The sequence below is a fragment of the Artemia franciscana genome, chromosome 6 (genome assembly GCF_032884065.1).
Source record: "Artemia franciscana chromosome 6, ASM3288406v1, whole genome shotgun sequence".
NCBI lineage: Eukaryota > Metazoa > Arthropoda > Branchiopoda > Anostraca > Artemiidae > Artemia > Artemia franciscana.
Genome location: NC_088868.1, coordinates 361,048 through 386,270, shown reverse-complemented (window position 1 = coordinate 386,270; position 25,223 = coordinate 361,048). Strand labels below are relative to the sequence as shown.

General features: G+C 36.3%; 2 protein-coding genes across 2 annotated transcripts; one reads left to right on the top strand and one right to left on the bottom strand.

Moving 5' to 3' along the window:
- The first annotated feature begins 11,375 nt into the window (after window positions 1-11,375).
- On the top strand, window positions 11,376-12,173 carry LOC136028453 (piggyBac transposable element-derived protein 4-like). The gene has a single exon (XM_065706293.1). It carries the CDS (start codon window positions 11,376-11,378, stop codon window positions 12,171-12,173), a length of 798 nt encoding a protein of 265 aa, XP_065562365.1.
- A 3,030-nt stretch (window positions 12,174-15,203) lies between these two features.
- On the bottom strand, window positions 15,204-19,463 carry LOC136027879 (N-acetylgalactosaminyltransferase 7-like). The gene has a single exon (XM_065705295.1). The coding sequence runs from the start codon at window positions 19,012-19,014 to the stop codon at window positions 17,290-17,292; it is 1,725 nt and encodes a 574-aa protein (XP_065561367.1). The 5' UTR covers window positions 19,015-19,463; the 3' UTR covers window positions 15,204-17,289.
- Window positions 19,464-25,223: the final 5,760 nt, after the last annotated feature.

Below are 25,223 nucleotides of genomic sequence, written 5' to 3'. Positions count from 1 at the left end.
ATGTCTCGACCAGAAACTGTCATTGTTTGTTCTGGCTTGATAGCAGAAGCAGTTCCAGAGCTCTAACAATTTAAATAGTGACGATGACTATGCATTATTTATTTTTCTTTTCACCAAGCCACTTTGTTTACCAGGGCTTTTGAAAAAAAATGTTTTGACAGGTTTAAGAATTGAATGGAATTCAACTAAGGTCACTTTTAAGATGTTTCTGTGCTTTTTTACACAGGGAAATAAAGAGTTTACTTTTAGAAGAAGTTTTCTGACACATAGCTGTCATCTTACTCACTTAAAATTTCATCTAAAAGAACTGATTAAGTTTGCCTTTTTTTGCTCAAAATTTTGACTAAGAAACTGATTTGATTCTGAATACAAACAACTAAAATACAGCAACGAAAAAGTGGCGTTATTTGGCTTCCTTATTTTGCATACATCTAAGAAATCATCTGAATCGTTTTGAAAATACTTCATAAAAATAAATGGGAACTGCTGCACATTCTTTAGCACTAAATCAAACGGCATTACTCCCTTTGTTTTCTATTTGATCTCTGTTTCTGTGTCTTGTCATTTCTCCCAAGATGACACCATAGAAATAAATGCGAACTGCTGCACATTCTTTAGCACTGAAACATAAGACATTACTCCCTTTGTTTTCTATTTGGTCTCTGTTTCTGTGTCTTGTCGTTTCTCCCAAGATGACGTCATAAAAATAAATGTTAACTGCTGCACAATCTTTAGCACTGAATCATAGAATATTACTCTCTTTGTTTCTATTTGGTGTCTGTTTCTGTTTCTTGTTGTTTCTCCCCTCTCCTGGCATGTACGTTTTAGTTAAGCTCCCCCAAAGATATCCTATTAAAACTTTAAAATATACAATTTAAAATATGCATCTTGTTCAAGATAGTCTGAAGGTAAAGTAACTATGCCTCTGGGAATGACTTGACCCTCCCTCAACAACCCTTGAGGGAAGGCTTTTAAGTCATGTAAGTTAGGCAATGCTTAAAAACAGGGTTTGTTTTATGAAAAGGGGGACATTTTTATTTCGGGTCTCCAAAAATGCCCGAAAGGTAGAAAGGTAGAACTTCCAGCAGGTGTTGTGCAAAATCGAAACAAACTTATGTGCATGCTGGTTGACAAAGCAATGTATTGACATTATTTCAGGAAATGTGGAAAGCATTGGGTTGAAACTTATAGGACATTTTAGGTGAATGTCCAAAAATAATCAGAAAGGAACTAAATCCATCCATTCTGAATGCCCTGCACCCCTCAACACTGATCAAAATTTTTAAATTGCAAAATTTTCAAAATGTCAAAAGGTCTAACAATCATACCTTTCGGGCTTCCATGTGCCACAGCCCTTGGAGTATGGGTTGTAAATTAAACAATTTATTCATTATTTACACTGAGGGTCTATTATTGAAAAAGGGGGAGTGCTTTATCCCGGATAAGTCCAAAAAACGCTAGGGGGTAAATGTAAACTTCAGGGAATGTTGAGGAATATGTTGAAGTAGACCAAGCAACACTATGTGCATCCAGATTATCAAAAGGACGCATATGCAATATCTTAGGACCGGCTGGGGCTAGTAACTTGAAAATTTTATGACCACTACTGTGACTACTTGTGACTGTGACTACTTGTGACTGTGACTGTTTGTGACTAAGACTAATTTTGACCTATGACTATGATTACTTGTGACTGCAACTGCTTGTGACCATGACTGCTTACAACTTTGACGGGTACTACGACTAATTCTATTAGTGACTGGAACTACTTGCGATTGCGATTACTGGTAACACTTGTTAGAGATTCGCAAAAGTTTTAATAACTATGCTTCCAGGCATGTTCCTTCTTCCCTAGAGCCCCCGGTCGTGGGTTTTAAGCTGCGTATTTTACCAATGTTTACATACATGATTTCTCATTGGAAAGGAGAAAATGTTTAATCCGGGGTCTGTTTGAAAAGGCTATGGTTATTAAGTGGAAAGTTGAAGGAATATTAAGGGGGAATCCATAAGAAATAGATTGAGACAGCTAAAATTTCGAACTACATCAAAAGACACTATGCATCTCCAGTTTGTCGAAATGGCGTATATGCAACATCTTTGGAGCGAGTGAGGGCATTATTTTGAAACTTTGACAGTTTGCATCTGTGAACATGACTGATTGTGACTGTGCCTATGAGTACTTGCGATTGTGACTTACAATTCTAGTGACTGCTATGACAAGCGACTACTTTTGGATGTGTTTGTCACTACTTACGATTATGACTACAGTGGCTACGATTCTTTGTGACTACGAGTTCAACTACTTGTGCTAGTGAATAGTTGCGACTCTTGCCACTGGCGACCGAGACTACTTGCGGCTGTAACTGAGATTTCTTATGACTTTCAAGAAGGGCGCTTGCAATTGTGACAGTTACTACTTGTGACTGTGAATAGCGGTGACTGTGACTAGGTGTGACTATAATTGCTATTTCTTGCGACTGTGAAGAAGGCTCCATGTGATTGTTACTTCTTGTGACTAAGACCACTTGTCACTGCAACTACTTGTAACTCTAACTTCTTGTACATGGAAAAGGTAGCCATAGAAACGTTGGAGGGAGATCATTGGATTTTAAATTAAAAGTCCTGGCGCTCTTTTTTAAGAGTCAAAGTTATCGAAGCGTGACTAATTCCCCTCTATGCTCTTTACAGCTGTCACCCCCTCCAAACATATTTGGTCAAAATTTGAATACAGTCACTTTGTGCAACGCAGCCTAAATATCATTTCAATTTTCCTCTGGTGATGACATGACGCCCTCCTACTCAAACCTTGAGGTAAGTACTTTATAATATGCTTTTTATGGCACTAGATATTTACTAAGTGACATATAGTGATCGCAATTTCTGTCGGTCTGTCTGTCCCGGTTTTTCTAGTTTGGGCACTTCCAGACAAGCTAGGTCGATGAAATTTGGCGGGCGTATCAGGGACCAGACCAAATTAAATTAGAAATAGTTGTTTGTCCTATTCGACCATCCGGAAGGGAGTGGGAGGACGATTAATTCGGAAAAAATAGAAAAAATGAAGTGTTTTTAACTTATGAATGGATGATTGCATCTTGACTGATATTTGATTTATAATGAAAATTTGATATTTAGAAGGATACCGTTTCTCAGAGCTATTATTTTAAATCCCGACTGGTTCCAGTGACATTGGGGGGAGTTGAAAGGGGAAACCTGAAATCTTGGAAAACGCTTAGAGTGGAGAGATGAGGATAAAACTTGGTGGAAAAAATATGCACAAGTTCTAGATACGTTATTGACATAACCAGAACGGATTCACTTTCTTTGGGGGAGTGGGGGGGGGGGTTAATTCCGAAAAAATAGACAATATGAGGTATTTTTAACTTACGAACAAGTGATCGAATCTTATTGAAATTTGATATTTATAAGGACCTCGTACCTCAGACCTCTTATTTTAAATTACGACCGGATCCATGACGTAAGGAAGTTGAGGGGACCGAAAATCTTGGAAAACGCTTAGAGTGGAGAAAAATTAGAAAAATGAAATATTTTTAACTTACCTACGTGACCAGATCTGGTGACATTGGGGGGAGCCGTAGGAGGAAACTGGAAATCTTGGGAAACGCTTAGAGTGGAAAGATCGTGATGATACTTGGTGAGAGGAGTAAGCACAAGTCTTAGATACGTAATTGACATAACCAGAACGGATTGGCTCTCATTTGGGGAGTTGGAGGGTGGAGGGGGTGTTGTAATTCTAAAAAATTAGAAAAATTGTGCATTTTAACCTACGAACTGGTGATCAGATCTTAATGAAAAGTATTTTTAACTTACAAGCGGGTGATCATCTTAATAAATTTTGATATTTAGAAGGACCTCGTGTCTCACAGCTCTTAGTTTAAATCCCGACCGGATCCGGTGACGTTGGGGGGAACTTAGAGGAGGAAACCGGATATCCTGGGAAACGCTTAGAGTGTAGAGATCCGGATGAGACTTGGTGGGAAGAACAAGCTTATGTCCTAGATACGTTATGGACATTACCGGACTAGATCCTTTCTCTTTTGTGAGTTTGGGGGGATTTACTAGTTTGGGCACTTCCAGATAAGCTAGGACGAAGAAAGTTGGTAAGCGTATCGAGGACCAAATTGGATTAAATTAGAAGTAGTCTCTTCCCCAATTCAACCATTTTGGGGAGGGGGGAGTGAGCGAATTAGATAGTTCAGAAGAATTTTATTTGCCGATAAAACAAATGATTGTTCTTCTTAAGTATGGCCTGTAGTATAGGGGTATGATTCTTGCTTAGGGTACGACAGGTCTTAAGTTCAAATCCCAGACCACCTTAATATTTACATGAACAAGATCTGAAGCTAGATACGTGATCAATATAGCGATCACTGAAAGTTGGCAGGCGTATCAGGGACCTGACCAGATTAAATTAGAAATAGTCGCTTCCCAGATTTGACTATCTGGGGGGGGAGTGGAAAGACGGTTAATTTGGAAAAATTTGAAAAACTAGGTGTTTTTACTTACAAACGGGTTAACGGATTTTAATGAAATTCGATGTTAGAAGGACTTAGTGTCTTAGAGCTCTTATTTTAAATCCTGACCGGATCTGGTGGCATTGGGGAGAGTTGGAGGGAGGAACCTGAGTTGGAAAACACTTAGAGTGGAGGGAGCAAAATAAAACTTGGTGGGAAGAAGCTCTTGACTCGTGGCTCTTCCGACCTCGTCATAAGTGCCATATGAGCTCTTGGCTCTTGTTTCTAATTGTTTTAAAACTAATACTTGTCTTTAAGAAACGATTCATGTTTGATCGTGGGTCTCCAACAAGACGCAAGGTATTATGTAGAACTTCTAGGAAATGTTGAGGGGGACACTTAACAAAATCAAAAACATTAACTGAGTACTTGTTAGCCCCCACAATACTGATCAGAAATGTAAGATAGCCATTCTCCCAGAATTGTCAAAAGGTCAATTAACTATGTCTACGGGAATTGCCAGAACTCACAGCCTTTGAGATAAGCGTTATAAACTATACAACTTTTGAATCGTTTAAACATAGGATTTATTATTGGGAAAGGGGGAAATTTTTGATTTCTGGTGTGTTTTAAAGGGCCAAGGATATTAAAGTGAAACTCCAAGGAACATTTGGGGGAATTTACAATAAATCGAAATGCATTATTTGTATCCAGGTTATCAATAGGGTTTCCCTTCAATCTCTCAGGAACGACTAAGGATATTGATCTAAAATTTTGGGTGATTTTTAGGAGGATATTGTAAAAGATTAAATGGTGGCCAGCCCCTTTCCTATGGCCGTAACATAATTTCGAGTTTTGCTCAAAACAGTTTAGAAGTCAAATAATTGCACCTCCAGGGATGACTGGGCCACCCAGAATCTCTGGGACAAGGGTCGTAAGTTAAGAAACTTGCTTATTGATTACATATAAGGTTGTTATTTTCTAAGAAATGATGTCACGTTTGAAACTGGGTCTGCAAAAAGGCTAAGGGTAAAAATATGAGGCTTTCAGGAAGTGTTGAGGGTATGTTAAACAAAATGAAAACAAAACAAGCATATTCTACTTTTCTAAATGTTGTAGCCTATTTACAATATCTCAGGCGTGGCTAAAGGCATTAAGTTGAAACTTTCAGGACATGTTGAGTTGGGTATTGAAAAAGGATTGGACCCATCCAGTCCCCTCCTCTCTGGCTTTTTGAGTCCCTCGCTTCCCTCAAGACTGACAAAATGCTCAGATTGTTTTTTCTTCAGAATAGTTAATAGGGTTAAAAACTATACCTCTGAGAATGACATGACCCCCCCACACAGCCACAGAGGAAAAATTAGAAATTGTGTGATTTGCCGTTTTATTATTCATTTGTCGAATTGATTATTGGTCGAGGGGATATATGATCCTGAGCTGGTGTGAATAGTCCAAGATTACTAAGGTGAAACTTTAGGGAATGTCGAGGGGGGTGGTGAACTAAATTAAAGACGTCCATATTGTTGATATCTTAATATCCAGGTACAGGCAATGTCTCAGGAACAGCTGACGTTATAATTCAGAAATTCTCATATTGATATCGAACAGGGTGTTCAAAAGGATGATCGGAGAATAACCGTCCCTTACTTATCTAACCCTCTATTCAACACTGATGAAAAGCTTTAGATAGCTCTTTGTTCAGAATAGTCAAAGGATCCAATAACTATGGTCCCCATGTCTGAAGATGTTATGACCCATGAAGCTCCCGGTACAAAGGCTACAACCTATGTACAACGCCTATAGCTTACATGTACGATTTATTATTTAGAAACTGGGGGTGTTTTACCCGGGGTGGGTGTGGGTATGAACGGGTTACCATAAACATCGTAAAGTCTATTGCGCCATTAAATTTAACTGAACTTTTTTTTATTTTTTTAAATCAAAATAGTTTTAGTAAGAGAGAAAAAACCGCTGTTTTTAAAAATAACACAAAAATATCATACACAAAAAACGACAACTAAATATATGAAAAGAAAAAATATATAAATAATTAAGAACAACTCACATCATAAACAAACTTCCAGCACTGATATTATGACATAAAAATAAAACTAAAGCGAATGTCTATACACATAAGACAATTCTATAAATATTCGCTTTGGCTTTATTCTTATGTAATAACATAAGTGATGGAAGTTCGTTTATAATGTGAGTTGTTCTTACTTATTTTTTTTTTCATTTCGTTTGTTTAATAGTGTTTTTTTGTGTTTTTTGTTTTATTTCTAAAACAATTATTTTTTTCTCTTACTTAAATTCTTTTGTGTTTTTTCACTTTTTTGTTGAGAAAGGCTCCCGGACGTTGGGCCGAAATATTCGGAGTTTTTTTTAATTGAAGTTTTGTTTTGTTTTTATTTTTTGATCACTGCTTTGTTGAAATCAAAGCCCGTTTTTCTCGCATTTTTTTCGCAAATGGAAAAGCAGTGTGATCTTAAAAATTATTTAATTAAAACAGAATTTTTATTTTTTAAAAAAAAGCTTCTATTCTCAAATTAAGATAAGAGTGGCATTAACATGCAAAGCGAGCAGTAGTGAACTGTAGGGTATATATATAGATATAGTTTCTTTTTTAGTTTTTTTTTTCATTTTTAGTTTTTTCTTTTAGTTTTTTCCTTTTCTATTTTTTCTTTTTTTTAGTTTATTCATTTTATTGATTTGTTTTCTTTTTTAGTTTTTTTTAGATTTTTTCTTTTTTAGTTTTTTCTTTTTTGAAGTTTTTCTTTTTTGGCTTTATCTCTTGAAGCCGCAAGCCTGTTTTCACGTTGCTCTTGTGATTCCTCGACACGCCTTCTTTTTTTTACTTTCTCTTTCAGCAGCAAGTATGGTTTCGCGTTGCTCTGGTAGTTCCTCGACACGCCTTCGTTGACGTAAATTGCACATTCCTAATCTGGCCCTTTCTCTTTGAACCGCAAGCCGGGTTTTGATTTTTGGTAACATTCTATCTTTTTCAATGTTTTTCAATTTGTCAATATTCATTCTAACATTGACAGTTGAAAAATTCTTCACATGCCAAGCATGCTAAAGCTCAACAATTTATAATAAACCTCAAATTTTAAGTATCTGTTTTAAGGTTTTCGAATTACTTTAATCTATTGTCAAAATATTTTGAAATATTTATGCGATTCCCAGTTTTTACATTTTAAGTTTCAGTTTTCTTTTTCTTCTTTATTTTTCATACGTCATATGCAAACCCTCAACACAAAAATACATACAACTTATTTTTATATATATATCTATCTATCTATATATATATAAAAATAAGTTGTCTGTCTGTGTGTCTGTCTGTGGATCAGGTGACGTCATGTTTCTGTGTTGACTGACGTCATGTCCGAAGATATACTCCATCGAAAACAGTTAGAGACGTCAGATATGACTTTTGATTTTACATCAGAAATTTATAACTACACTTTAGTTGTCATAGAAGATTTGTGCGTACGTATGGCAAACAAACCTCTTCAGGATTTGGGAATGCCTTCACCTAACCGTATCGCTGCTGTTTCGACATGTGTAGAATTGGATCGTGAACAAAGTTACAGTACGAGTGATCTATTGTCGTATGTACAAAATAACATTTCCAAGTTAAGGTCGGAACAAAAAGACATTTATGATACGATAATGCATTGTGTCGATAACAACGTTGGAGGAATTTTCTTTTTGGATGCACCAGGAAAACTGGTAAAACGTTTGTGATAAAACTGATTCTGGCATCAATTCGATCAAAAAATGATATAGCGTTGGCAATTGCGTCGTCCGGAATAGCCGCAACATTGCTGCCTGGTGGAAGAACTGCTCATTCCGCTTTGAAATTGCCTCTGAACTTGCATTCTACAGAAACTCCCACGTGCAATATTTCCAAATCATCTGGGATGGGTAAAGTATTGCAGCAATGCAAACTTATTATTTGGGATGAGTGCACAATGGCACACAAAAAATCGCTCGAGGCTCTGGATCAATGCTTGAAAGATTTGCGAGGGAAGTCGAAACCCTTTGGCAGCACATTAATATTGCTTGCGGGAGATTTCAGGCAAACATTACCTATAATACCTAAATCAACTCCTGCAGACGAAATGAATGCTTGCCTGAAAAATTCTAATTTATGGGCACACGTAAAAACATTAAAATTAACTACAAATATGCGTGTCCGATTGCAAAACGATGACTCTGGTCAAGCATTTTCAGATCAATTGCTGGCAATGGGAAACGGAAAGCTCCCAGTAGACTCAATTTCAGGACGTATACAACTACCTGCTGATTTCTGTAATTTAGTGACGTCCAAAAATGAATTGATTGAAAAAGTATTTCCGAATATTCTAAAAAATTATAAAAATAATAAATGGCTAAGTGAAAGAGCGATTCTCGCACCCAAAAATATAGACGTCCACGAAATCAACAATATTGTTTTAATACTTTTAAGAAATATAAACCCACCAAAGCTTTGCAATGGCACTCGACTTGCCGTAAAAAAAAACAATGGAAAACCTAATAGAGGCCACAATCTTGACAGGGCCTTTTGAGGGTGAGGCTGTTCTTATTCCTCGCATTCCCATGATTCCAACGGATCTGCCTTTTCAATTTAAAAGATTGCAATTCCCAATTCGATTAGCATTTGCAATCACCATTAACAAAGCTCAAGGTCAATCATTAGAAAAATGTGGTATAGATCTTAATACTGATTGTTTTTCCCATGGACAATTGTACGTTGCATGTTCGAGGGTCGGTAAACCTGACAATCTATTTATATGCAGCGACAATTGGACAGCGAAGAATGTTGTATATTCGCAAGTTTTACGCAGTTAATTTGTATTTTGGAACCAAATGAAGCGGTTAATTATCCATCTGAATTTTTAAATTCCATAGATCCTTCAGGGTTTCCACCACACGTGCTACAACTAAAAATAGGCGTACCAATAATACTTTTAAGAAATATCAACCCACCAAAGCTTTGCAATGGCACGCGACTTGCCGTAAAAAAAACAATGGAAAACCTAATAGAGGCCACAATCTTGACAGGGCCTTAAGGGGGTGAGGCTGTTCTTATTCCTCGCATTCCCATGATTCCAACGGATCTGCTTTTTCAATTTAAAAGATTGCAATTCCCAATTCGATTAGCATTTGCAACCACCATCAACAAAGCTCAAGGGCAATCACTAGAAAAATGCGGTATAGATCTTAATACAGATTGCTTTACCAATGTACAATTGTATGTTGCATCTTTTAGGGTCGGTAAACCTGACAATCTATTTATACGCACAGACAATGGGACAGCGAAGACTGTTGTATATTCACAAGTTTTACGTAGTTAATTTGTATTGTATCTATCTATCTATCTATCTATATAAAAACGAGTTGTGTGTATGCATGTTTGTTTGTTTGTAAAAAGAGCGTTTGCATATGACGTCATTATTAGTACATACGGCTTTGTATATGGACAGACAATGGGAAAGCCAAGAATGTTGTATATTCGCAATTTTTACGTAGTTTGAAACACATATATAAATCTATCTATATTCACAGGTGGGACACAGGGACACAACTACAATGGCGCGTAACTAATATGGCGCGTAACGACTTACGCGCGCGGGGGGGCTTGGGGGGGTGCGAAGCGCCCCACCAACTAGGTGTTGGGGTTGCGCGCTTCAAGATTAAACAAAGAAAAAAGAAATTTCTTTTTGTTGGTTTCTTTCTCTCTCTCTCTCTCTCTCTATCTTTCTCTCTCCCTCTCTCTCTCTCTCTCTCTCTCTCTCTCTCATATTATTTTATTGTTTAGTTAGTTCTTGTTCCAGGCCATGCGAAAGCGAATATTTACCAGTCAAAGAACCATACTGAATGTCTTAGAAGAGATGGGAAGCGATCTTAGTGATTTGGATGAAGAGGATGTCTGGTTTCAGCAGTCTGAAGAGATAGAGCTGGATTTACAGGAAAACACCGACACAGAAGACGATGCTATGGAGCAAGACCTGATTGGCATGGCGTTAGCTAATATTCTCCCAAGTTCGGACTTACCAAATGCTGGAGAAGACTCGACAGCCACTTTTCCGATCCCAAACGATACAGATCCTTGGCTTGCTGTGCCTTCAGCTTCATCAGCACCTGTTCTGTCTCGTGCAGCCAATCAACCAAAAAAATGTAAGACCACCAGCAAGGAAAGCAAATGTCAATGAAAGGCAAAGAACATGGAAGAAAGTTGTCGCACAAACCCATCAGTTGGACTTGAAGAGTCATGAGGCTAATTTAGAGGAAATAGGGTGTGAATCAACTCCTATGGATTTTTTTCTAACCTGCTTGAGCAATGAGTTTCTTGAGCTCCTTGTTTTTCTGTCAAATCTTAATTCTGTTCAGAAGGGCAAGAATCTCAACATAACAGACAATGAACTTAAGGTGTTCTTAGGGATAAATCTATTAATGGGGTACCACCAACTTCTAAGCATGAGGGATTACTGGGCTACTGATCCTGACCTTGGTGTCTCTTTTGTATCGTCAAGGATGTCAAGAAACAAATTCGAAGATATTCTAAGAAACTTGCATGTCAGAGACAACCTGACAATCACAGCTGGCCAGAAAGACAGGCTTTTCAAGCTGCGACCGATGATTGACCTGCTCAACTTTCGCTTCAAGCAGTTAGTGAAGCATGGAACTTAGCTGAGTGTTGACAAATCCATCATTCTTTTCAAAGGACACTCCACACTAAAGCAATATAACCCAATGAAGCCGATAAAAAGGGGCTATAAGCTTTGGTGCTTAGCCTGCATGAGCGGTTATGTCTACAATTTTGAAGTTTACCAAGGAAAATTCCAAGCTATCAAATACGACTTATGATTTGGACTTGGCGGTAGAGTCGCGAGGCAAATGACTGAATGTCTCACCAAGAAAGAGCATATCGTCATTTTTGATAACTTTTTTTCGTCTGTCTCTCTTCTTGAGCAACTTAAGGAAGATGGTATTTTTGCGTGTTGTACTATTCACTCAAACAGAAAGGGGCTTCCTGTCCTTGCACCCGACAGAGCTTTAAATAGAGGAAGCTTCGACCAAAAACATAGTGGATCAATTGGTGTCTATAAATGGAGGGATTCCAAGAACGTTCTGTTTGCCTCTAACTACCATGGTACAGAGGTAGCTTCGGTTATCACAGCCCCTCAAGTAGCAAAGGATTATCATGACCATATGGGTGGTGTAAACCTTTCAGACCAGAAAAGGGTAGCATATGGAAGAGATAGAAAGTCTTTAAAATGGTGGCACCGACTGTTTTGGGGTTTTGTTGATTTGACACTCTGTAATTCCCATGTTTTGCACAGTCTCCTTTTTCCCGAAGAAAAATTGACACTGCTCGAGTTTCGGCGAAGGGTCGTGAGAGGACTCGTGTCTGTGCCACAATTGAAGAGGAAAAATGGAAGTGCTTTTCAGAAGGCTGTTGCAGTTAACAAGAAAAGACGAGGGAGTTGCGGTGCCTCAATTCCAGACGATGTCCGTCTTAGTGGTCTGGGCGATCACTGGCCTAAATTTGTTTCTCAACGCTCAAGATGTGAAATGTGTTCTCTAAAGCAAGTTGAATCAAGACCACACTCAATTTGCTCCAAATGTGGTGTGACGTTGTGCGTCAACGAACGGAAGAATTGTTTTGCTGAGTATCATGAGTATCATCAATAACTGAGTTTCAAATAACATTGCAATTGAAGTTTTATATTGTGAATAAACGATTTTTCTTTTACAAAAAATTAACTTGCTCAGCGAGATTTCTCAGTCCCTTCGGCTAGCATTTGGTCAGATTCATTTGCCCAGCGGGACTACAGAGTCCCGCTTTGAACAGATTTTTTAATGCTCATTTTAGAAGGTTTTTATGTGCATATTCAAGATCAGCATGTCTTTTTGGTCAGGAATCATATGTTTTTCGTCAATTTTTTTCGAAAAACGAGGGCTTGGTCGTGAAAGGGTTAAAAAGTAGAGTTGTGAGAAAGAGTCAAACTTTAGCATAAACAGTGGGGTGTTAAGAAGGGTACAGCCTATTTCATATACGGAATAATTTCTGTTAGTTTTAAGGTTTAATGTCAATCCTTACTTTCAGTTTAAAAAATATTTAATTTCTGAACGTTTTTGAGTTAACGCAGGTTTTGATTTTGGTTCAACGCACTCGAATAACTAAAACGAAATTTGCATATTAATTTTACTTTTTTTGGCTAATTGGCTTACTCAAAGTTTTGATCGGGTAGTTTGAAAAAAGGGGTGGAAATGGGGGCCTGGCTGACCTCCAGTTTTTTGGGTTACTTACAAAAACCACTAGAACTTTTAATTTTATTTAAGAAGGTTTTTATTAGTAGTAAATATTTCTATATTCGTATATTTTTATTACGAATATGAAGGGGGTCCGCCCCCTTGTCAATACCTTGCTCTTTAAAGTAAAGTTTGAATTTTGTTCCAATTCTTTAAGAATGGCCCCTGATTCACAAAGGCTGTTTAATTAGAACAAATAGCTCTTTTGAGACTACTGAAAATGCTTTAGAGGAAAGAGCGAGGTATTGAGGAGGGGACTAACCCCCTCACATACGTAATAATTTCCGTGTCCGTTTTAAGTTTTCATGATGCTCCTTGCTTTCAGTTGAAAAAACTTGTTTTTTTATTTAATTTCCTATTGTTTTTTTAATAATGCTAGAAAATCCAGCTTCCCAATCATGGTAAATCTCTTCCCTCGTGATAAATTCCTCCATGTCAAAATTCTCTTATGTAACCCCCTCTTCCCGACCTCCGCCCCACCATCACCAGAAAAAATCCCCCTGAAAACGTCAGTATACTTCCCAATAACCAATGCTACATGTAAACAATGGGCAAAGCTCATAACTTGCAGCCCTTCCCACGGAGACTGTGTGGATTTAAGTCTTCCTCAAAGAAATATTTATCAGATTATCGACTATGCTGAACAAAATAGCTATCTCAAATTTTGATCCGGTGACTTAGGCAAAAATTAGCATGAGAGGGGGCCTAGTTGTCGTTCAATTTTCTTGTTCAATTAAAAAGGGCTCTAGAAATTTGGATTTTTGTTAGAATGAGCCCTCTCGCGACATTCTACGACAGCTGGGTCGATACAATCACCCTTGGGGAATAAAAAAAAAACAAATAAACACACATCCGTGATCTTTCTTCTGGTTTTTCCAAAAAAAGGCAAATTTTCTAGGGCTCGTAAATTTTGATGGGTAGGACTAAACTTGACGAAACTTATATATTTAAAATGTGCATAGAACTCCAATTCTTTTGATGTATATTTTGGTATCAAAATTTTATTTTTTACAAACTGCGCCTTACTACAAACTGCTCTGGGTCATTCGTTGCCACGAACTGTTTGCTTTAAACTCTACCGCATTCATAGGTATTCATATATTGTGTCACTAGTGTGCGTTTTCAATGCCACTCCAGTCGATGGCTTGCTATCAATCCACACGGGATTTTCAGGGATTCTCTCACTCTCCTAGTATGGTGTACCTCTCCCGGCACATTTTCAGGGGATTTTTCTCTGCATAGTGTACCTATCCTGAAATCTCTATCAGATTTTCAGGAGGCTGCTCGTTTGAAATACTTTCGATTAAACGTTATCTAAACTCCACCGTATTTATGGATTTTCATGTAGCCTATATATATATATATATATATATATATATATATATATATATATATATATATATATATATATATATATATATATATATATATATATATATATATATATATATATATATAATATAAGTTGTATATATGCATGTTTGTTTGTTTGTGGGTTTGCATGTGACGTCATTATAAGTATATAAGGCTGTGTAAATGACGTTATTATAAGATGACACTACAGACCGGGACACAAATGACGACCGCGACACAGGGAATATAAATGACGACCGGGACACTCAAAGAGAAATTACAGACAGGGACGCCGGGACACAAATGACAACCAGGACACCGGGACAGAGGGAATATAAATGACCACCGAGACAGTCAAAGAGAAATTACAGACTGGGATACCGGGGCACAAATGACGACCGGGACACAGGGACACAACTACAACAGGGACGCCGGGGGGCACAGGGGGATATGTAAATGACAATGGGGACACAGGGAATGTTCGATTAGCAATCACCATCAACAAAGCTCAAGGGCAATCGTTAGAAAAATGCGGTATAGATCTGAATACGGATTGTTTTTCCACGGACAATTATATGTTGCATGTTCAAGAGTCGGTAAACCTGACATTCTATTTATATGAACAGACAATGGGACAGCGAAGAATGTTGTATATTCGCAAGTTTCACGTAGTTAAAACATATATATATATATATATATATATATATATATATATATATATATATATATATATATATATATATATATATATATAAATATATATATATATATATATATATATATATATATATATATATATATACATCCATCTATTTTCACAGGTGGGACACAGGGACACAACTACAATGGCACGTAACTAATATGGCGCGTAACGACATACGCGCGCGAGGGGACTTGGGGGGGGGCGAAGCGCCCCCGCCAACTAGGTGTTGGGGTGGCGCGAAGCGCCACCCCAACAGCTAGTAAGCAATAACTATTGCAGTTTTGGATCTGATCTTAAAACGCTGTAGCCCGCTATCACAAATAAAAAAAAAGACTTCTTACCTTTTTTGAAAAAAAGTAGTAGCAAAACTTCACCGTCAGCTGAATAACTCATACTGAACGCAACCTTGACTTGTTACCCATCAATCGACTGGCAAATAAAGGTGGAAAACGATGAAACAGGTTATATCACTTTATCTATCAATTTAGAAGCGCCCAAAGGATTTTTAAATGCCGGGATTGTAAGGTCCCGTCGGTCGCGAAAGGGTTAAAATAATAAAAAAAACTTTTGCGTAAAGATCGGGGTGTTGAGGAGGGGACAGCCCCCTTTCATACGGAATAATTTCTGTTTGTTTTAAGCTTCAATATTGCTCCTTGCTTTCAGTAAAAAAAAACTTTGTTTTTTATATATAATAATCTTAAAGAGTAATAGAACTATAAGTCCGAAAGCCTTAAAGTGAGCAAAAACCTTGAACTTTGAGTTTAAAAGCTGAAATTGAGTAGGAGGGATGCAGTCTCCTTGACTTAGAAAAAGGATTTGAAGATACGGGACTGAATTTCTCTATTTAAGGAGTTTTGGATTCGGGAATCCCATATGGTATGTTTGTATTTATAAACTTAATTTAGTGGATAACTACATTGCTTAAGTAAATTTGAATAAATATATTGATAAAAAGTATACCATTTTTAATGTACAATAAACAAAATTAAAATTTTTATACTCGTAAAATCCGAAAAACGAGTGTCTTACCTGTCTTGACTCACCTCATCAACCTTTCTCTGGATCTTGGAGTTTTGCCAGAAGCACTAAAGATTGCAAGAGTGGTTCCTCTTCATAGAGGAGGGAAAAAAGATGACCCATTGAATTGAAGACCTATATCTATTCTCCCATTTTTCTCTAAGTTATATGAGAAAGCGTTACATGTCCAGTTAAGCTATTATATTGAAAAGAATAAAATTCTAATGGAAAACTAATTTGGGTTCAGAAAAGTGCTATCTACGGATATGGCAGTTCTGAAATCGGTTGATTGGATTAATGATGAATTTGAAGCTGGTGTTATACCTGCATTTTTTGTTTTTGGATATGAAAAAAGCGTTCGATACGGTGGACCACTCAAAGCTTATTCAAGCTCTTGACTCGATTAGAGTGAAGTGTTCAAGCCTTGAGTGGTTTTCATCATATCTACACAATCGAAATCAGATAGTAGAGAATGGATATTTTTTGTCTTCAAAAAAGAAAATAGAGTGCGGGGTCCCACGAGGGTTAATTCTGGGACCACTCCCTTTCATCATTTTAATTGATCGAGTGAAGCATTGCCTGTTGGATGCTGGTGTCATCCTGTTTGCAGATGACACTTTGCTCGTGAGTTTAGCAGTACCACTCGGGATCTTTTGTAATTCGCCATTATGGCTCCCATGTTTGGAATATATTGCCCGAGTGTGTGGAAAGTACGCCTAGTCTTCCGGCTTTCAAGTCACGGGAAAAGAAGTTTCTTTTATCTCGTGAGTGATATGAAGGTAGTAATTATATTCCAGGTTGTAATTATATTCAAGGTATTTCCCTGATTTATTTTGTTGTGAATTTTTTCTGTCTTCTTTTTGTCTTTTCCTCTTTCTTTTTTTTGCTTTCTTCCTTCGTCAGTTGAGTTTCTTTTGTATTGAGTAGAGTGATATGACTGTGGTTTTAATTAGCTGAGAGTTATAGCCTTGCTTGCCCTTCCGAGCTTATTGCCTTTCTTGGTAGGCGAATAGCGAATAGTGTTTTTTTAAATAATTGTATACCTCATACCTCATAATCAACTTTACTTTAGCATAATCAATATCCTCTTAATTAAGATGATTAAGGTTGTTGCTTAATTAAGAAGAAGTATAAAAATCTATATAATTAATTAATAATCAAGATGGAATCAAAATATGTATAGATTTAAAACAGTAGGAGAAATATACTCCCATTTTCGTTGGTTTTCCGGCTTTTTAAAATTTTGATCATTTTTTTTTCATTAATAGTCTTTTATATTAAAAACCAACATGGATAATAGCTGTTATTTCCGAATCACTGTCAAGTGACAATTCTTTTAGAAGTTTTATTTTAAAGTAGGTCTTAAAGTATCGTTTACGATGTGATGTGGCTTAGGATATTCTGGTTAAGTAAGCCACTGGCTTACTTCGGCTCAAATGATCGGAATATCCATTTGAAGGAGTTAGATTTAGCAATGCACGGAAGCATTTTTAGTTTTTTGTTATGTTTATGGACTGCTAAGCACTTACCAAGCTTTGTATGATACATCAAGTTGTTTTCTTCATTATATTGCCATGGTCCGTCAACAGTTCCTAGTTCACAGGGAACTAGTTGAACTCCTTTATTGTCTCCAACAATACATCTTTCACCAGTAGATAGTTGCCCTTTCGTGTTGAGTTTTATTTCCTGGTTATTGCCATAGCCGTGGCATACAGAAGTTGTTATTGAAGTTGGAACTTCATTATTTTCAGTGTCGAGACATTCTTTATTCAAGACATTAACCATTTCTCCCCAATGAATATTGGGTGGTAAATAAGGAAAGTCCTCAGGAACATCATATGCGACATTTTTCATGAACCATTTAAAGGGCTTGCAATTTAAGCGTTGCTTTAATTCAATTTGCTCTGTCAAATCTCCTGCATCCAAAAGTCGAGCAGTAGGTTCCCGTGTGTAGAAATATTTTTTAAATTCATCGTCAAACCAAACCTCAATGACACGTTTGTAATTTCTAGTCACCAAGGACCCTTTTATATTTTCTGCTAATTTCCCGAATGTATATGGCATAAAAGAACGGTAAACATGACCAACTCTTGAGCACGGGACCCACAAAATTTTTCCTCCACACTGCCACACCTTGAATGATAGTTCAAAATTCTCACCACCCCAACCAAGAAGCCCAGGATCATACGCTCCTAGTTCTAAAAAATATTTTCGATCAATAGCAAACAAACCACCTGCATGAGTGGGGGAAGGGTAAGGCTCACTGGTTTTAGCTCGTTTTTCAGCTTCTTTGTGCGGTAGTTCCTTCTCTTTGTACAATAGACCCCACTCAAAGATACCTCTGATATGAGTGTCCTCGGGGTAAGTGGAAGAGTAATGGAAGTCATTTGAATCAATGCCATCTACGATGGGAACAGTCATTGTCGTATTGTCTAACTGAATAGGAGTTAAAAGTGGTGGAAGCCAGTTGAGTCCCACTTCACAGTGTGCATCTAAGAATAAAACAACCTCCCCTGTTGCTTCATGAGCACCTTTTGATCTAGTTCTAATCAGTCCCATTCTTTCCTCATTTCTTAAAAGTCTTACTTTTCCTCCGAATCTTTTAATATAACGTTCTAAACGCTCTTTAAGATCAGGTTTGTCGCTGAAATCATCAATTAGTAAAACTTCCTCAAGAAACTGAGCTGGAGATCTCTCAATCACAGTGTGAACTGTTCTCAAAAGAGTGGAAAATCCCTCATTGTGAAATACAATCACGACGGAGGTTTTGGGCAAGTCTGTAGGATAATCCCAATATTTACACTCTTCTTGTCTCGTGTCTGGTATTGTTCTGTTCATCGCAATTGCATCTGAAACAGCAATATTCATGCCATATTCAGAAACTGATCTTTCGGCATAGTTTTCGAATTGAGGCAGTACTTTATAAGGCATACCCTGTTCCCCTGGGCCGTCTCCTTTAGGCCATGGCTCAGACTCGTAGTTGCCAGTTTGATTGTGTTGATATATGGGTGGAAGATTTTGTGGAAGCTTCTTTTTCAATTCTTGGCTTTTAGCCAAGTTTCTAGCTTTGTGCACCATGACTCCAAGTAAACACAAACAAGCTACGACCACAAAAATAACTCTATCTTTTTTCCAATGAATTAACATTTATTTTTCAAGCATGTTTGTCGCGGTGAATCCAATTCAGATTATGACGTCCCATTTTATTTTCTTTATTTAAAAATATATCGGCGAATAAGTACGGTAGAGTTTTTCTCATCAGGAAAATATCCTGCGTGAATTATTATGCAATTTAAAATAATGATTCATTCGATGGAAAGAGAGGATATAAAGACTGTTAGTTATTGCTATGTTTTTGACATATGATCGTGTTCTGAATATGATTGCTAGTCCACGTTTTCAATACTTGTAAAGCCCCGACAGATATGAAAGAGAAGTCAGGTGAAGAATTAAATATTAAATGAAACCGTCATAAACAAAAGGGAGCCAAAATTCATAAATATTCACTTCCTTGGGGAAAATGTCTGGGTATTTTCTATACTTTTACTAGTTTTGTTAGTTAATAAAGAGCAGGCATTGGTCTTTCTTCTGATTTTGAAAGTAAAACAGTTCAAAATAGGGATGAAACCTTTTAATTGACAGTGAACAGATATAAACATTATTTAACTAGATATTTCGAACACATATACAGTGTTCATCATCAACAGTAAAACTAAAATACATGAATAAAAATAAACACAATTCATACCGAATAAACTAATTACTTATAGTTTATTAGGTATAAATTTTGTTTATTTTTATTCATGTCTTTTAGTTTTACTGCTGATGATGAATACTGTATATGTGTTCGAAATATCCAGTTAAACAATTTTATATCTGTTTACTGTCAATTAAAAGGTTTCATCCCTATTTTGAACTGTTTTACTTTCGTCATGAAAAGGCAGTCTGGTCTTCGAAGTATTCTTCTAGTTTTTTAGTATTTATCCTCAAGGATTCTGATTTTCTTATTATTAAAGTGATGATGTGATGACGTTGTATTGAGTCTCCTTTCCAAAGCATTTGCGCTTTTTCAAAAATGTATTATAATGGAAAAGAAGAACAATGGAAAAAGAAGAACAAAAAGAAAACAAATGGAGACGCATTACTGCGGTTTGTCTATAAAATTCGATTATCTAATTTTCACGATGAGAGGAGGACTTTTCAAAATATCAAACAGTTCGTGGTACTAAACTGTAGTAAGGAGCGACCCAGCTCAATAGTAAACGAAACTAAAAAAAAGAAGGGATTTTGATACTAATAGATAATCATAGAATCGTATTTTCGCACTGATTTTAAATATACAAGTTTCATCAAATTATCTTTGCCCATCAAAAGTTACGGGCCTAAGAAAATTTGTGTTATTTTGGAAAATAGGGGGAAACACCCCCTAGAGGTCATAGAATCATAACGAAAATCAGACTATCACATTCAACGTATCAGAGAACAAAGTTCTAGTTCACTTTTCAAAGTAAGGAGCGACCCGGCTCAATAGCAACCGGGAACCTAAAAAACGGAATTTTGGTACCACTAGTTACATTGAAAGAATTGTATTTTTATGCTGATTTTAAATATATAAGTTTCATCAAATTTAGTTTTACCCATCAAAAGTAACGGGCCTAAGAAAATTTGCGTTATTTTGGAAGATAGGGGGAAACATCCCCTAAAGGTCATATAATCTTAAGAAAATCAGACTATCGCATTCAGCGTATCAGAGAACTGTAGTGAAGAAGTTTCAAGCTCCTATCTACAAAAATGTAGAATTTCGTATTTTTTTTGCCAGACGACCGATCACGGGTGCGTGTTTTTTTTTTCCTCGGGGATGATCGTATCGACCCGGTGATCATGTTAATCAAAAAAGTTTTTTCAATGGAAAGTAAGGAGCAGCATTAAAACTTAATACGAACAGAAATTATTACACATATGAGTAGTTCATCTCCTCCTATATACCTGCTCTTTACACTAGAGTATTTTTTAGTAATTTCAACAATTTATTCTACGGCCTTCGTGATTCAGGGGTCAATCTTAAAGAATTTGGAAAGCATTTAAGCTTTAGTGTAATGAGCAAGGTACTAACGAGGGGGCAAAACCCCTCATATAAGTTGTAAAAATATACGAATATAGAAGTTCGTTACGAAAGGTAATTCGTAAGTTACGTATATTTTTTACTCATAAAAAAGTTCGTAAAAGTTAAAAGTTCTAGTTACCTTTTTAAGAAACCAAAAGATTGGAGGACAACTAGGCCTCCTCCCCACCCCTTTTTTTCTCTAAGCCGTCCGACCAAAACTAAGAGAAATTCATTTAGCAAAAAAAAAAAAAAATGCAAATTTTGTCCTAAGTATTCATGCGCGGAGGGCCAACATCAAAACATGCATTAATTCAAAAACCTTCAAAAATTAAATAAAAAAAAGTTTTTTACGCTGAAAGTAAGTAGCGACATTAAAACATAAAACGAACAGAAATTACTCCGTATATGAAAGGGCCTTTTCCTTCCTCAACACCCCACTCTTTACGCTAAAGTATTTTACTGTTTAAAAAGTAGATTTGAGATAAAGACTCGAACTTTAGCGTAAGGAGCGGGGCGTTGAGGAGGGAACAGCCCCTTTCATATACGGAGTAATTTCTGTTCATTTTAAGTTTTAATCAAATTTCTTTTGTTTGTTTTTAGTTTTTTTTTATTTTCTTATTTTTTATTTTTGAATTTTGTTTTCGGTTTTTATTCCTGTTTTTAGTTTTTTTTTTTTATTTGGTTTTTTCTATTTTTTTTTAGTTTCTATCCCTTTTTTTTATAGAAAACAGTGTAACAGACGGACAGATTTTTTATTTTTTTATCTTTTATCCTTTTTTTAGTTTTTTTTTTTAGTTTTTCTTTTTTTCAGTTTTTCTTTTTCTTTTTTAGAAAGAAAAAAGTTTAAGTTTTAACTTTTTTAAGTTTTGTCTATTTTTTTTTAGTTTTTTTCTTTTTTTAGTTTTATCTTTGTTAATTTTTATTTTTTATTTTCTTAAGTTTTCTTTTTTTAGTTTTTTCTTTTTTAGTTTTTTCTATTTTTCTTTTTATTTTTTTATTTTTTTATTTTTTTCTCTTTGTTTTTTTTTATTTTTTAACTTTTTTCTTTTTTAGTTTTTTCTCTTTTTAGTTTTTTCTTTTTTAGCTTTATTCTCTATTCTCTTTATTAGTTTTTTCTTTTATCAGTTTTATTTCTTTTTTAGTTTTTTTCTTTTTTTAGGTTTTTTTCAAGTTTTATTTTTAGTTTTTTCTTCTTTTCTTTTTTTAGCTTTTCATTTTTTTCTTTTTAGTTTTTTTTCTTATTTTTCTATTTTTTTAGTTTTTTCCCTTTTTTTATAGAAGATAGTGTAAAATACGGACGGATAGTACATTTTAATTTATAATTAGTTTTTTACCTTTTTTTCTTTTTTCAGTTTTCTTTTTCTTCTTTATTTTTCAGACGTCATATGCAAACCCTCAACGCAAAAATACATACAACTTATCTATATCTATCTATATATATAAAAATAAGTTGTCTGTGTGTGTGTGTGTGTGTCTGTCGAGTGACGTCATGTTTGTGTGTCGACTGACGTCATGTTTTCGACTGACGAAATTACAGACCGGGACATCGGGACACAAATGACGACCGGGACACCGGCACATAGGGAATATAAATGACGACCGGGAAAGCGACCGGGACACAAGGAATGTTCGATTAGCAATCACCATCAACAAAGCACCGGGACACAAATGACGACCGGGACGGTATAAATGACGACCAGGACATAAGTAAAAAAAAACTAAAAAAACTAAAAAAAAGGTAAAAACTACAAAAAAGCTAAAAAGAAAAAAAAACTAAAAACTAATAAAAAAACTAAAAAAGCTAAAAAACTAAAAAAACTAAAAAGAAAAAAAAAGAAAAAAAATGAAAAATAAAGGAGAAAAAAAAACTAAAAAAATTAAAAATAAAAAAAACTAAAAAGAAAAAAAGGGGAAAAATACAAAAATTTATTTCATCATATACCATATCAAAAACGAATGTATATACAGACCGGGACACCGGGATACAAATGACGACCGGGACACAGAGAATATAAATGACGACGGGGACACAGGGACACAACTACAACGGGGACGCCGGGGGGCACAGGGGGATATATAAATGACGACGGGGACACAGGGAATGTTTGATTAGCAATCACCATCAACATAGCTCAAGGGCAATCATTAGAATCATGAGGTATAACTAAAAAAACTAAAAAAAAGGTAAAAAACTAGAAACTAAAAAAAAGACCAATTCAAAAACGAATGTATATACAGACCGGGACACCGGGACACAAATGACGACCGGGACACAAGGAATATAATTGACGCCCGGGACACTCAAAGAAAATCACAGACTGGGACACCGGGACACAAATGATGACCGGGACACAGGGAATATAAATGACGACCGGGACACAGGGACACAACTACAACGGGGACGCCGGGGGGCACAGGGGGATATATAAATGACGACGGCGACACAGGGAATGGTCGATTAGTAATCACCATCAACAAAGCTCAAGGGCAATCATTAGAATCATGAGGTATAGATCTGAATACGGATTGTTTTCCCATGGACCATTATATGTTGCATTTTCAAGAGTAGGTAAACCTGACAATCTATTTATATGCACAGACAATGGGACAGCAAAGAATGTTGTATATTCGCAAGTTTTATGTAGTTAAAAACATATATATATATATATATATATATATATATATATATATATATATATATATATATATATATATATATATATATATATATATATATATATATATATATATATATATATATATATATATATATATCTATATTCACAGGTGGGACATAGGGACACAACTACAATGGCGCGTAACGACCTACGCGTGCGGGGGGGCTTGGGGGGGGGGGGCGCCAAGCGCCTCCACCAACTAAATGTTGGGGTAGTGCGAAGCGCCACCCCAACAGCTAGTATATATATATATATATATATATATATATATATATATATATATATATATATATATAAATAAGTTGTCTGTGTGTCTGTGTGTCGAGTGACGTCATGTTTGTGTGTCGACTGACGTCATGTTTGCCGACTGACGAAATTACAGACCGGGAGTTTGGGACACAAATGACGACCGGGACACCAGGACATCTATCTATCTTCTATCTATATATATAAAAATAAGTTGTCTGTGTGTGTGTGTGTGTTTGTGTCGAGTGACGTCATGTTTGTGTGTCGACTGACGTCATGTTTGTCGACTGACAAAATTAAAGACCGGGACATCGGAAAACAAATGACGACCGGGACATAGGGAATATAAATGACGACTGGGACACTCAAAGAGAAAGCGACCGGGACACAAGGAATGTTGGATTAGCAATCACCATCAACAAAGCACCGGGACACAAATGACGACCGGGACACATGGAATATAAATGACGACCAGGATATTCAAGGAGAAATTACAGACCGGGACACTGGAACACAAATGACGACCGGGACAAAAATGACGACCGGGACACAGGGAATATAAATGACGACCGCGACAGTCAAAGAGAAATTAAAGACTGAGATACCGGGACACAAATGACGACCGGGACACAGGGAAACAACAACAACGGGGACGCCGGGGGGGACAGGGGGATATATAAATGACGACGGGGACACAGGGAATGTTCGATTAGCAATCACATCAACAAAGCTCAAGGGCAATCATTAGAATAATGAGGCATAGATCTGAATACAGATTGTTTTACCCATGGAAAATTATATGTTGCATGTTCAAGAGTCGGTAAAACTGACAATCTATTTATATGCACAGACAATGGGACAGCCAAGAATGTTGTATATTCGTGAGTTTTACGTAGTTAAATATATATATATATATATATATATATATATATATATATATATATATATATATATATATATATATATATATATATATATATATATATATAAATATGTATATATATCTATATTTACAGGTGGGACAGAGGGACACAATAGGGAATATAAATGACGACCGAGACACTCAAAGAGAAAGCGACTGGGACACAAGGAATGTTCGATTAGCAATCAGGGACACAGGGAAACAACAACAACGGGGATGCCGGGGGGCACAGGGGGTCTTCTATATATATATATATAAAAATAGACATCCGGACGCAAATCACGACCGGGACACAGGGAATATAAATGACGACCGGTACACAGGGACACAACTACAACGGGGACGCCGGGGGCACAGGCGGGATATATAAATGACGACCGGGACACAGGGACTGTTCGAATATAAA